This window comes from Erpetoichthys calabaricus, chromosome 1 (genome assembly GCF_900747795.2).
Source record: "Erpetoichthys calabaricus chromosome 1, fErpCal1.3, whole genome shotgun sequence".
Taxonomy (NCBI): Eukaryota; Metazoa; Chordata; class Cladistia; order Polypteriformes; family Polypteridae; genus Erpetoichthys; species Erpetoichthys calabaricus.
Genome location: NC_041394.2, coordinates 323,955,828 through 323,971,547, shown reverse-complemented (window position 1 = coordinate 323,971,547; position 15,720 = coordinate 323,955,828). Strand labels below are relative to the sequence as shown.

At 36.9% G+C, this 15,720-nt stretch overlaps 1 protein-coding gene across 1 annotated transcript in view; it reads left to right on the top strand.

Moving 5' to 3' along the window:
- Positions 1-15,720, top strand: part of LOC114664349 (thyrotropin-releasing hormone-degrading ectoenzyme-like) — a 940,843-nt gene that overhangs the window by 655,798 nt on the left and 269,325 nt on the right. Inside the window, 1 exon segment of the mRNA XM_028818439.2 lies at positions 14,515-14,580. Coding sequence (XP_028674272.2) covers positions 14,515-14,580 — 66 coding nt within the window.

Sequence of the window (15,720 nt, the reverse complement as noted above, 5' to 3'; positions counted from 1 at the left end):
TAACAAGGGGAGTAGATTAGAACATTAGAAATATTTTAATAAGAGCAGGCCATTCACCCCAACAAACTTTGTTAATCCTATCCACATATTTTCTCCAAAATAACATCAAGTCAAGTTTTGAACATTCCTAAAATCCTACTGTCTACCACACTACATGGTAACTTATTCCATCTGTCCATGTTTCTTTGTGTTAAGAAGAACTTTCTATTATTTGTGCAAAATATACCCTTAATGATTTTCAAACTTTGCCCTCATGTTCTCGTTGAACTCATTTCAAATTTACATCTGGTATCCACTGTACCAGTTTCTTTGATAATTTAAAATAATTCAATTACGTCACCTTTCCTCATACCCATACCCAAAAATCCAGGAATCAGCCTAGTCGCTCTTCTCAGGACTTTTTCACGTGCTGCTATGTCTTTTGTTTGAGTAGGATCACCCCTTATATACTCTTTATGGGGAAACACTTTCAACATTTTTCATCAAAAAGAGGTGATTTTATAAGTAAGTGTGTAGTTTAGACTGCACCTTTTGAAAGACAATAACCGTCTAGTGACAAGTGGAAACACATTTAAACCTAATGTGCATGCTATATTTGATGAGATGAATCAGGATGGAGAGGGCTCTACCTTCTGTATTCTCTGGTGACATTAGCCAATATTTTTCAAACGTCTGTACATTAATGATGAAACTAGATGTGCTTCATTTTATCACTGAATATTTAGATTTCCAGCAACTGTTTATTTTTCCCATATCAACAAATATGTGCAGGTTACTTTAATTTGTGGCTCTAAATTGGTGCTGTGTGACTTTGAGTATGGGTGAGTTCATGAGTGGGCTCAGTGATAATCTGGCATCCCGTCCCTGACTGTTTCCTACCTTTCGCCCAATACTGTCAGAATAGGCTCCTCCCCATAGGGACCCTGAAATGGATTAATTAGGTTGGAGAATGTTAATATGTGTGTTACTAATCTCCATTATTTCACTTTATTGGTACATGTAGGCAAAGCAGTATTAATTATAAATACAGAGATTAGGGGGCTCGTGTGTAAATGTTGCGTATGGACAAAAATGTTGTATACACCCATTTCCACTCTCACTTCAAGATGTATAAAAACTAAACTTGGCATAAAGCCATGCACATTTTCACAGAAGCATCACCCCTTACATCCATAAGTTTCTGTTCGGTTTTGTAAATTGGTGGCACCCAGCGTCAAAGCAGTGCCATTCTTTCTATGGTCAGCTTTTCTTTTTTAGATTCACATCTATGATGCAGGCTTTATCAAATTCACTGAAATTAATTGCATATCATTTACAAATTTAATTCACTTGATTGCAACTATTCTGTAACAATATAATGGTGCATGGAATGGCCAAACTATTCCAACTACCATAGCTGCTTTATCGTTGTTAGTAGACATTGCAAAAGAAAAGAATTAGAATAAAGTGTGTATTTTAAGACAATGATGACTGGCTTCTAAATCGATTTCGATTTTCAAAGTTCTGTCCACTCTCGGGTTTTTAGCTACAGGAGCTTTTCAATGTGAACTTGCTGACAGATCGAGTATTTCACAAACATCACTGAGTCGAGCTGGGTCAGCTGTATAGGATGGTGTAATCTGCTTGTTATACAGATAAGTAAGATTTCCTTGCACTGTGGTTGAACTGGGAAATATGAAAGTGCAATTTGCAGCAACATCTGGTTTTCCAAATGTAATTGGAACGGTCAAATGCACATGTATTGGTATGGACAAGTTACATCAGCCAAGGATGAACCATCAAAATAATGAGCTTGCATTATATCATCTATAGCTGGAGAACCAATAAAAACAGCAGTCGCAGGTGCTTTTTCTAACTAGTGCAGCAAAAGGCAAGCAGTCTTTTTAAGGATAAAGAGCAAAGAATCGATCCGTTGCATCGCTCGATGCCGATGCTTCACTACTGTATAAAGGCACCTTCAAAGAATGAATTTGCTCATGTCAATAGAGAGCATTTTCACTCTATTAATGTGCACAGAACATGTGTTGAATTGTGCAAGTGTGCTGCATATATAATGTGGCACACAATTGTGGCACCTGAAGAGATGCATTATGATGAACCTGACCCACCAAATTATCAGCCAAATCAGACAGCATTATAACTTCATTTGAATGTAATTAGCAGAATGTAAAAACAGGTAAACAGATGCAGCATTTAATTTTTAACCAATTCATTTAATTTGTGGTAAATATCGCATAGTAAGCCCTTATATTCCTTAGCTCACTGGCCTCATCTCCTACAGCATCCACTATTGCATTTTGTGACTCCAGAACAGCGTTGGTTGGCACACAGCTAGATGGCCTCCCAGCAGTTTCTGAGGCAGAGGTGTGTGCACAGTCAACACCTTAAGACGTACTCGACACAGCAGCACCACCATGTCATCGGCATGGGGGTTAGCTTTTGAAATATTGTCTGAAACTGAATAAATACACTGTGATATCTGACCATTTCATTTTTATTTCGGGCCCTGCGCAACTTTCTGAACTTCAACTTTCTAGGGTCGCCGCCACGCTTTTGTTGCTTATGTCACTGCGTAAGCCAACAAATTGTACTTTTTTTCTTGCCTCCTTTTCACATTTGCTGAAATTCTTCTTTATTTCAAGTGCTCTTTCCATTGTCTTTTAACCAAACACTGAACAGAAGGTGATATTTCTACTGATTTTCATACTAAAATTTCAAAAATTCTGGGAGGAGTTGTGGTGGGGCTATAGGAGTGTGCACATTTGTTAAATTTCACATTCATTGGGGTTTGTAAAGGGGAAGTGCATGGAACTTGACATATGCACACATTCATGCATCTGGATTTTTGTGTGCGTACACACGTTTTCACTTTTGTCCATACACCATGTTTTAGTGTGAATTCTATGCACTGCATTATACATGAGGCCCAAGGTCACAAAATGCTGTAGAAATCTGAAATAAAGTACCAAGACATATTGATGAAGTGGAAACCTTGAAAAGTTTAAAAATCATCTGGATGAGATGTTGAAAAGTTTGATGGACTGAATGGTCTCTTCTCACTTCTTCAAACTTCATATGGTGTAATTTTGACATGGCACATTTTATCACAGCTCTCTTGCTCTTCCCCTGTTGGTGATTTGACTGGTAGATGATATTCTCTGCTAATGTCATGTTTCCATCTGATGTTTAGTATTTAAAAAATGCATTTGCTGGGAATGTTGTTTTGACTTTAGGCTTGCAATACGAGATATCATTTTGCAGTGATCCCTCTCATTTCTGAGCTACAAATGTACTGATCCCTAGACTTGGACCTTGGGAAATTTCTGGGAGAAAACTCTTGGTAGTTACAGTTACACACTGCTTAAAAAGATTATAAATGTGTTTAGTTATTTGATGCTTGTGAAATATGATCCTGTATACTTAGTCCTGAACATATTTGCCATCACATATCAAGTAAAATTACTACTGTGAGCAATAATGAACACTGTTAACCCAACTCAAAGTGTGGATTGATTCAGCAGGTAAATAAATAGGGGTATTAGATGAGCAGCTCTACCTCAGTGTGATAATTGCAGACCACACTGTAAATATTTGTGATAAAAACAACTGTAAACTGTGGTGAATTTAAATATTCATTGCTTGTGCCTTAATATAATTTCTGGATTTGCATCTCCTCTGAATCTTATGTGCTTTGTCATTCTAACAATTGAATACTCATATGGAAATTATTAACATATGTCATAATGGAAGACACAAAACAGTTCCCATAAAAAATGTTCACCCCTTGGACATTTTCACATTTATTGTTTTGTAGCGTTAAATTAGAATGGATTAACTTTCCCTTTTTTGACACTGGTCAGCAGAAAAAGACAATATAATGAAAATAAAAAGAGATTTATGCAAAGTGCTCTATACGAATTACAAATATAATTAACTGGGTAACATAGCTGAAATACCCGGCATTGCCCAGGAGAAAAATAAAGTGTTTTTTTTTTTTAATTGTTTGAGAAAAAAATGAAATAAATTAACAAACAATAAAGACTCACTAATGTGCTTATCGTGTGGTCTTGTATGTATGTTATCATCCAGTTGACACTTGAAACTGGCCAACTCTATTTCATTTTAAAAGTAACAGGCAGGTGCGGTGGGGCTTAAAAATAAAGAATGATGGCAGTCACCTCCAGTTCGCCCTCTGGTGGTCATTCAGAGTGTCAATTGGAAGATAACATGCATACAAGATCGCTAGGTCACCACTCACCCTACCCAGAAGGGGGTGGGTTAGGGTTGATTTCACCCTACAGTATTTTTAGTCAACCAATGAGAAACATGTATACCAAGTTTCATGAAAATCGCTCCAGCTGTTCGGAAGTAATGCTGGAACATTCACACATACAAACATTGACTTATATATATATAGATTGCATTAAGTATTCAATCCTTCAAGTCAATAGTTAGTAGATACGCTACTTCAGGTGTGATGACCTTGAGTTGGTGTGCATAGGTCTCTATCAACTTTGCACATCTGCACAGTGTTCTAAAATTCTTGTAGTTCTAAAATTATAGAGGGGTTGCTCATCCATCCAAATTTAAATACTGCTGAAACATGTGGGTGACCAGTCATTTTAAAAAGTGGGGATGGACAGAGCTAATGTGTTGGGTAAACTACCACCACCACCACAGTGTAAGGGCCAAAAAGCTGAGGGCAGATGTGCTGCTGTCTAGCAGTGGCATTTCCAGATATCCAGTGGAAATTGAGCATAGACATCTGAGTGATTTACAAGATGTGACAATGTCCTGGAGGTGCACAGGTTCAGCTGTCCTAGTAGCACAGTAAGTGAAAATTAGAGTTTTGAGTGTCATGTCATATCATGAAGTTTGGAGGCAGGTTAGAGGGGACTAAATTTATGTCTATTGCGAAAGCTTGCAGACTGCTGCATTTTGGATTTGTTTAAATAGTCCAATTGTAATACAAATGCGATGGACATGATGTGAACCTTTGGACTATGAGCTAAGGAAAGAAAGTGAACAAGTTCAGGCAGACACTCTAGGTGATGTAGAGGAAGGTTAAGTTTATCTGAGTAGAGATGTCTGTTAGGTAATATATTAGTTATAGTGGAAGATCTGTGTATTACAGAGCATGAAAGAGGAGAAATAAAAAACATGCGAGACAATGATTTAGGCAATAAAAATCTTTGCCTAAGAAAAGGAGGAATGAGACAAGTCAGTGTCCTGGGAGACTCCACTGAATGGTTTACTAAAGTGCCTCATGGATAATCAGTGGAGCAGTTTTGTGCTGCTATTTATTATTTTCTCTAAAGGAGATTATTATGGGAAAAATAATATTGTTTTTGTGTGAAAGATTAAAAGAGAAGTTGCAATTGAAAAGGGTTGAGAGAGGGTTTCTTAAGGAAATGTGTGACATTCTTGTATACCAGAATGGTGCAAGAAAGCAGAAGAAACACTAGTGATTAGTGGTTATGACAGACAGAAGGAATAGGACTACATCAGAGGAAAATGGGAGAGGGAACAATCTAAAGGAAAATGTGGAGTCATGGTTATTAACTGGCAATTTGTGGTTCAGGTAGTCTCTTGTGAGGAGACTTAATAGGAATGAGAAAGGTTGCTCCATTAACTAGGCGTTCCAATTTGCTCAAGTAGACACTAGACTCTTGGTTTAGAAAGTGGACAGATTGGTTAAAATATACAGCATACTTATATAAATGATGCAAACTGTAATTTTTAGCACTTACCAACTAATTCTAACAAGTAATACTATGTGATAATTTTCCATTCAATTATTTAGATTTGTAAACCAGAAGTATTAACACTGATATGAATACACATCATAACAAAAAAGGTGAATAGGAATGAGGTAACTGCTGATTCCCACACAGAGAACCACACTACTCTTGGACAATGCTGCTACTGGACAAAAGTTCCTTTTTCCATATATGATCAGATTAAATCCACAAGTGACACAGATTCATGGAATGTACAAACACACAATCAGTTCTAATATCCTCAAGGCTCAGCCACCCCAGGGCATAGAAAAAACTCAGTCTTGCTGCTAAGCATTTATTTTTTATAGTGACTGTCAGCGCATGGTGTAAACCTAAGCATGCCATTGCACTGAAACCTGAACAGATGAAGACTAATGGGTTCCCTAAATTCTTGGCTTTTTCGCATGACCAGAGAAAGCCTCTAGCACTAACATCCTGCAGAAGACCTTGAAATACCATGTAACTAAAAACTGTACAGACAAAACAGCTTGAAGAATAAAAGAAAACAATATGCGGTAAATAGTTCTGAAAAGGACGTGCACAAAAGAAAACAATTATGAAAAATACTTAGAAACTCAGAAAAAGAAAATGACAAAGATGACAAGTCAAGTTGATTGATAAGCATCAAGAAAAGCTGACATTTAATAAAACTGAACACTGTAATAATGTGACAACACAAGTACACAGCACTTCACTTTGATTTATGCATGCTAAACTACTTAGAATACACGTCCATATCCCACAGCATGTACAAGCCTGCCGGTTTCTGCATTGACGTTTTATTTGTTCAACCAAGATATGACTGCATTTAACTCAACATTTTTTGTTAAGCACATTTCCATTTGTGAGTCCAGCATGCTATATAATAATTATTAATATATTTTGAAAAAAGAGGAGAAGGACAAACAAACTGTAATTGCCTTTGCTACACTACTGGCATGTAGACTTATCTTGCTCAACTGGAAGAATCCTAACTCACCTATTCTAAATAAGTGGGTAGCTGATGTCAAATACTATTTGAAACTGGAAAAAATCAAATTTGCACTTAGAGGATCTGTGCAGAAGTTTTTCAAAACCTCGCAGGAACATTTTAGAATAAGCATTTTAATTGAGGAAGCAGATTCTCATCCCTCTTATTTTTCTTTTTTTATTTTCTTTTTTAACTCTGTTTATTTTTAATTATTTATTAAGTTATCTATTTATTTATTTTTACTAGCTTAAAGTTTTATTCTGCTGGCCTAGCTCTCTTTCTCATGGGTGAGGGTTGATTTGCTTTGAACCAAGTCTTGTAAAACATGACTTATTTGGAAAGTTATGGAATGTTATTTGTTATTAAAATCAATAATATAAATATCGATTATATATATATATATATTGTGGTGGGTGGCCGGCTAAATATTCCAGCCCTCACCCCCAGGCCGCCAGGTGAAGCTGTCCCAACAGCGTGGACGTTCCCCGAATACCATGGGGACCACCAGGAATCGCTGTGGGGAGGCTGCTGGACTCTTACTTGCTCCTATAACCCGGAGGTGCATCATGATCACATGACAAGAGGAAACGATGTGCTTCCGGGTTGAAGAAAGGAGCTTTTTATCCGACCCGGAAGTGTTCATGATCACATGGACGGAAGGGAGAAACACTTCTGGGTCATGGACTATATAAAGGACTCTGGGAAACCAGTACACTGAGCTGAGCTGGGAGGAAGGGTGGCAAAGTGTCTGGGAGTGTGGAGGATTGAGTATTGTAGTGTTTATTGATTTATGAGTATTGTGGAGTGGAGGGTGCTTTGTGCACGTTATTGTCTAAATAAAAGTAATATTTGGACTTTTACCTGGTGTCTGGAGTCGAGTCAAGGGATTCATGAGGATGACAAGGGCCTCAAACTGTCACTATATATATATATATATATATATATATATATATATATATATATATATATATATATATATATATATATATATATAATGAAAAAAGAAAAAAATAATGTTGCAAAATAATTTGAGAAAGCTCAGAAACAAATCATGTACAGGCATATGAAAAAGTTTGGGAACCCCTCTTAATTCTTTGGATTTTTGTTTATCATTGGTAAGTTCCTTTTAATATATGACATGCCTTATGGAAATAGTAGTTTTTCAGCAGTGACATTAAGTTTATTAGATTAACAGAAAATATGCAATATGCATCATAATAAAATTATACAGGTGCATAAATTTGGGCACCCCAACAGAAATATTACATTAATACTTAGTTGAGCCTCCTTTTGCAAATATAACAGCCTCTAGACGCCTCCTATAGCCTTTGAGGAGTGTCTGGATTCTGGATGGAGGTATTTTTGACCATTCTTCCATACAAAATCTCTGCAGTTCAGTTCAGTTCAATTTGATGGCTGCCGAGCATGGACAGCCTGCTTCAAATCATCCCATAGATTTTCCATGATATTCAAGTCAGGGGACTGTGACGGCCATTCCAGAACATTGTACTTCTCACTCTGCATGAATGCCTTTGTAGATTTTGAACTGTGTTTTGGGTCATTGTCTTGTTGGAATATCCAACACCTGGGGAACTTCAACTTTGTGACTGATGCTTGAACATTATCCTCAAGAATTTGTTGATACTGGGTTGAATTCATCCGACCCTCGACTTTAACATGGGCCCCAGTCCCTGAACTAGCCACACAGCCCCACAGCATGATGGAACCTCCACCAAATATCACAGTAGGTAGTAGGTGTTTTTCTTGGAATGCAGTGTTCTTCTTCCGCCATGCAAAGCACTTTTTGTTATGACCAAATAACTCAATTTTTGTCTCATCATTCCAAAGCACTTTGTTCCAAAATGAATCTGGTTTGTCTAAATGAGCATTTGCATACAACAAGCGACTCTGTTTGTGGTGTGAGTGCAGAAAGGGCTTCTTTCTCATCACCCTGCCATAGAGATGTTCTCTGTGCAAATTGCGCTGAATTGTAGAACAATGTACAGATACACCTTCTGCAGCAAGATGTTCTTGCAGGTCTTTGGAGGTGATCTGTGGGTTGTCTGTAACCATTCTCACAATCCTGTGCATATACCGCTCCAGTATTTTTCTTGGCCTGCCAGACCTGCTGGGTTTAACAGCAACTGTACCTGTGGCCTTCCGTTTCCTGATTCCATTCCTTACAGTTGAAACTGACAGTTTAAACCTCTGAGATAACTTTTTGTAGCCTTCCCCTAAACCATGATACTGAACAATTTGTTTTCAGATCTTTTGAGAGTTGCTTTGAGGATCCCATGCTGTCACTCTTCAGAGGAGAGTCAAAGGGAAGCACAACTTGCAATTGACCACCTTAAATACCTTTTCTCATGATTCGACACGCCTGTCTATGAAGTTCAAGGCTTAACAAGCTAATTCAACCAATTTGGTGTTAAAGGTAATCAGTATTGAGCAGTTACATGCATTCAAATCAGAAAAATTACAAGGGGACCCAAATTTTTGCACAGCCAGTTTTTCACATTCATACAACTAAATACTGTTTCACTAAAAATCTTTGTTCGGAAAACACCCCAGGACTCAGATGTTCCTCGGAAATGAAAGACTGTTATCTTTTTTGTTGAAGTAGAGTAAATTATTATGCAGGCTGAGAGGGGTTCCCAAACTTTTTCATATGACTGTATTTATTTTTAAATAAAGCATTCTATATATCTATTGATATATAGAAAATAAATCACAAACCGGTCACAAAAGGGTCATGGTGCCAGTGTTTAATTGGTGTGATGAGAAGAAAAAAAGAAATTGAATAACAAACTTTTAAGTATTGAGACCTTTTTTAAAGATTACCCAAGTAAATCACTGACATCTCACATGTCTCATTTAGTTTCATGCTGTTGTTTAAATGGTATCAATGCTAACAGAGGGGCATGACGTAGCATCTTTTCATCTTTTCTATTTGATTGAAGTTGTCTGTGTTGTAGGTTGAACTCAAGGGCTGTCCCACCATAAACTAATTCTCCCATATATCCCCATGGTTGTGCCCCAGAATAGACAGATTTTTACCTGAATATAGTTCTTTGATTATAAAAGGCATGGCCGTCATGGTTAATTTGAAAAGGATGTGGAAAAAAAACAAGTCAGTCAGCACCTCCATGAATCTGCGTTTGAAGAAAGCCTTGGTCTTGGTGATTGCAGATTATGGATGCAAGGCCTGAATGCTGAAGAAAGAAGAAGAGAAATGAGTCTTTTGAAAACAAATGAATCATAAAGTTGCTGAGAATCTCGTGGATAAAGATGATGACTACTAAGCAAGTCTACAAGCTGGCTAGAACAGAAAGTGAACTCCTGAGACACAATAACACTCATAGGCTAGGATACGTAAGGCACGTGATGAGGCAACCACCCAATGCCATTGAAGTTAGTGTGATGAGAGAACTTTTGGAAGAAGTCAGATGGCATGTAAGACCGAGAAAATGTTAGTATGATGGCATCATGGCATTGAGTGGCAAGTCTGCTAAGTTTTAGTCAAAGCAGAAGGTGATGGACGGCACTGCCCTGTCTGTGCAACCAACCGTCACAAAGTGACAATAGCACAGTGAAATTACATGGTTGTAAAGGATGTTTTTAACTCCAGATTCTAAATGTTTCAATTTGTTTAGCATAGAAAACAATCGGATCTTTATATGTGACTATGCATTCATGGGAGACAAAGTGCCACCATGAATACTGAGGCAAGACAGTAAACAATGGAGTCTTAATAATAGCAAATTAAAAGCAATTAAATAGCAAATTTAAAGCAATTTTTACAAATTAACTAAAAGCAATATATCAGAAAAATATTAAATAACCTTAGCAACAGGTCAAAGTAGAAGTCATATGCTTTTTGAATGAGTCTTTATCCTTGAGACTACTGGGACTTCTCTATATAAATTACCTTTCCAAAGTTAGGGTGTCCTAGCCTAAACTGTCCTAATCAGCCTCCTATTCCCCCCTTTTATTAGAAGTTCTAAGGAGGCTTGTATTTTGAGATCACAAATTGCACACAGATAAGACTTTTTAGATAAACTAAACCAGAAGCCAGTGAAGTAATCTAAGAACTTAAGTAACATGGTTACACTTCTTAATGCTTAGTTATGATCCTTGTCACTGTCTTTTGAATTAACTGTAGAGTAGTAAATTAATGATTCAAACATCCTGACCATTAAACACTACAATTGTCAATTCCATTTGTGGCAAATGAATTAAACATTTTTTCATTTTTACAGTTCTTGCAGCTGTAGTTTGCAATATCTCTAAACCAAAAAAAAAAAAATCAGGCTGGAGAAAGTGCAGCAATCTCACAAATATTACAAAAATGTAATATATATTCAGCCTTCATTATTACCCATTAAAGGAGCACCGAAACCCAAGGGAACCAGTGCGGACAGGAATAAAGCAGTGGTGTTTTCAGACTCCGTATTCACAGTGAATTGATGAGTATGAAGGTAACCTCTTAAGAACAATCCATTAAAGGCCAAGTAAATTTTAATGCCAGTATTGTAGAATAGGTATGGTATGATATGATGTAATACAGAGGTCTCCAACTCCAGTCCTGGAGCCTCATGTATAACGGTGCATATGCACAAAAATGTTATGTACTCCCGTTTCCATGCTCAAATCATGATGTATAAAACCTAAACTTGGCGTAAACTCATGCACATTTTCATGTTAGCTCAAAACCTGGCGTACACAAGTTCTCCGCTCGGTTTTTGCAAACTGGCGGCACCCAGCGTCAAAGCAGTGCTTTTGTTCAAGTGTGGTTTCCCTTTCTTTTTTAGATTCACATCCCTGACGCGGCTTTATCATATGCACTGAAATTAACCACATTTTGTTTATTAATTTAAGGCATCTGATTGTAATTAACCTGTAACAATATAATGGTCTACGGAATGGCCAAACTATATCCTAATACCATAGCTGCTTTAGCGTTGATAATCTCGCTGCACCTTCTTCTTTTTCTTTTTCAGCTGCTCTTGTTAGGGGTTTCCACAGCGGATCATCTTTTTCCATATTACTCTCACTGCACCACTTGGAGTATTTATATCACTGAGTGTAGAATCACAGCTCTACAGCAGCTGGTCGGAAAGAGAATTATCAGTATAAAGCATCTAGCACACGCTGCCTCAGCCATGTGCTATTTGAACTGCTTCCATACGGCAAATGCTTTAGAGTCTTTCCTGTACTGACCTCGTGGTAAAGGCAATCAATCAGTCCATCAGGTGCTCCTTGTAGAACTCTTTGTACTTATAAGTACAATCACCTCACTGTAAACTTGCGATACGTTATAATATTGCACAACCTGAGCCACTTTAGCGCGTTTTTATATATGATGACGATATCATTTTTAAGATGAAATGCAGCAAAATATGTTTATTATATTATACAGATAAAACTTTAACTTCATTTAAATAATCTATATTGTTAATAATTAAACATGTGAGGACACGGTGTCGCAGTGCTAGCAAGGAGCTGACGCCCCGTTCACAGATTGTTCTTGTCTTGTGCTGTATACTTGCTGGGGTTGGCGCGACACTGGAAGGATAGATGGATAGAATAATTAAACACATACTACGAAGATATTTCAATGTTCTTTAAAAGTTTTGAAGAATGGGCGTTCTCAGCTTACAGATGGCATAACATCTATTACAGAGCTGATTGTGTGGCGATTGGGTATTTGGAGAAAGAAAAGGAAGGACAGGAATTGGAGGTTAGTACGTTTGAAAGAGACAATACTGCTACAATAAATAATTTCATCGAAGGTCACTCATGGAGCAGCAATTATCTTGCGTGAGACATGAACAGTCTCTGGACGATGCTCCAGCTCGTCACTATCACCATGTTTAATAACATGCTATAATTCCTATCATCATGAAAATGATATCAAGTATATATCTCAGTATTTGATTTATTCAGAGAGCTGTAATATCGTGAATATAATGGATTCTGTGTCCTGTTGGAGGAAGAGAAAGCCCATTTAAGCACATAGTGATTCACCCACATAGAGCACATAGAAGAAGACATTCAAAACAAAGCATTTAACGTGCTATTTTAGTTACGATGGGATTTGAGAAACTAGTAAATTAAACGATTTTAAGATGAAGTTTATTATGTTCTACTTTAATGACAAAATAAACTACATGATTAAAGTGGAAATTTCAAGATTAAAGTTGACATTTCGAGCTTTTTTCCCCACTGTGTCCCTATTTTTTTTTCTTTTCTCTGTACCCTAATTAGCTTTCATATGACACTCAGACACTGGGCTACGACTCACTTTTTTACAGCGATTTTGATATCTGATTTTGTGAACTTGAGCTTTCGAGTTTCTCCGACACTCTATGTCACTCGATCAACTTCCTTTTGTTGTTTATACCACTGTTAAAACCAAAAAATAGTATGTTTTTCCTTGCCTCCACTTGGTATTTGCTGAAATTCTTCTATTTTCCTCCGTGCTTTTGCCATTGCCTTTTCACAGAACGCTGAGCTTAAGGGCTATTTATATATTCAAAGAGGCGTAATTCTGGGAGGAGTTTGGGGTGGGACAGCAGGTACGTGCACGTGCGTTACTTTTCACGCTGACCGGGATTTATGGAGCGGAAGAATGTGGAAGTTGGCGAACGCACAGATTTATGCATCTGGATTTTTTTGTGCATACGCACATTTCCGCTTTTGTCCGTACACCATTTTTTAGTGTGTATTCTACGTACAGTGTTATGCATAAGGCCCCTGGAGAGCTACTATGGCTGCAAGTTTTCATTCTAACTCTTTTCTTAATTAGTGACCAGTTTTTGCTGCTAATTAACTATTTCCCTTTATTTTGTTGACATTTTGTGTCTTAATATTGTTTTGTTGCTAATTAAGGAAAAAAAGAAATAATTAAGGGGCCTGAATCTTAAGTTGTGCATCAATTAAAATTAAGGCAAAGAGCTAATAAGCAGCAAAAATCTGGTCACTAATTAAGAAAAGTGTTAGAATGAAAACCTGCAGCCACTGCAGCCCACCTGGACTGCAGTTTGAGACCCCTGATATAATATGATGTGGACAATAGGATTAATGCAGTACTCAAGTCTAAAAGTACAATAATGGTAGTATTTCCTGCTCTGCAGGATTTACAATATAATTTTCAAGATGACTTAAAGCAGCTTCTGAGGTGTAACCTGGATGGGTTTTCTCATAAAGACTACATTTTCTTAATGAAGAACTCATTGTTATACCTGAACTTTTTTTTAAGTACATGCTTCAGCAACAAACAAGTGAGCCAGAGCTGAGGAACTGATATTTACAGTAATACCTCATATCACATTAAAGTTTATTAAGGATTGAAAGATACGATATCACCATTTGTACTGCTGTAACGTGTTTTATTCCAACTCTGCCAGACATTTCAAAGTCATTTGAGATATTAAACACACTCTGCTGGTTTTTCCAGGGTTCACACAATGAATACAAAAACAAGGGCATGAGAGCCAGTTAATTAAGGGTTTAATTATGAGCCCAATTAAAGGCAGCAAATGACTTCACATTGAAATTTGGATGGAACGAAGACCAGCAGCCACAGGGGTCCTCCTGGCCAGATTGGTTTAGCAATCACTATGCTTCTGAATTAATAATCAGCTAAAACCTCATACTCATTTACAATATTTCACTAACCATTATATTAATGATTATAAATGGTGTTATAACAAGTCTGCTAAGTGAACCTTACACAAACTAACCTTCTGTTTTATATTTTAGGATTACCTCATAACTCACATGTACGGCAATGCAGCAAGGGATGATTTGTGGAATAAATTCTCTGTGGTAAGATATTCTTTTTTCATTTTCTGAATATAAAAATCATTTTAATGAAAATAACAGCAGAATGCCATTAAGCTTTGCACCACAGTACTCACTAAAGCCAAGCAGCTCTTGTTTTATTGGTCCAATTTTTGTTCAGATGTCTTCATTTTTTCATCTTACTGTACCATTATGAGTGAAATCTGATTTATTTTGAATTTAGTCCTCTTTAGAGCCTGCCTTATCATATCCTGGGGTAGCCATAGGGCTGTCCTATTCCAATTATATGCAGATAACTTCAGTGTGTGAAATAGTAAATGTAAAAATGGAATTATTCATTAAATTACATGGTTTTTAATTGCATGATTCAGCAGAGGAAGATTCGCATTGATATGTCTGCCAGTTGAATAAAGAAAATTATAAAAAAAGTTTCTCTTTAATAAATGTTCACAATGAAATATATATGCTGTATAATTATATTTTCGTGCAGCACTGCAGCAGCAGAGTGTCAGCATATCACAGCAATTGAATCCCTAGTTTGAAATCTTATGTAGAAAATTAACAAGTTCTTTTTATGGTATTTTTCCAGACGCATGATTTTTCCTTCCGTACTTCAGAGAGCAGGTTTTTAATAGATAAAGTGGGCCACTCTTAATGTGGCATTAAACCCAAATGACATATAAGTTCTGAAAGTTCAATTCAACTCAAATAAGTTTATTTTTATAGCTCTTTCTAACCAAACAGAAAGAATGGTTATTTTTTATTGAGAAATACACTTTTCAGAGTGTATTTTACATATTGCTAATTACACAAATATTACCATATCCATCCATCAACTACTAAACGTCTTTAATGCAGGGTAGTGTGCAAATCATTCAGCTATGGACCGGGCAGGAGACCACATGGGGTAGGACATCACTGCAACAGAGGGCACCATCCCACCCGCACCCAACCATACTCTAATTATAACTAATACTGTGAATCACTCATAAACAGAAGACAATCTGATGTGGCATTACACCTGATGCCATTCTATTTCACATATGCCTGTATTGATACCCTAAATGTTTTACTCGTTGCTTATGTAACAAGGTAGGCTACTCCTTAATAAGCTTTAACTATGCCATTTCCTTCAGAAAGAAACCCATTAAAAATAATACCTCA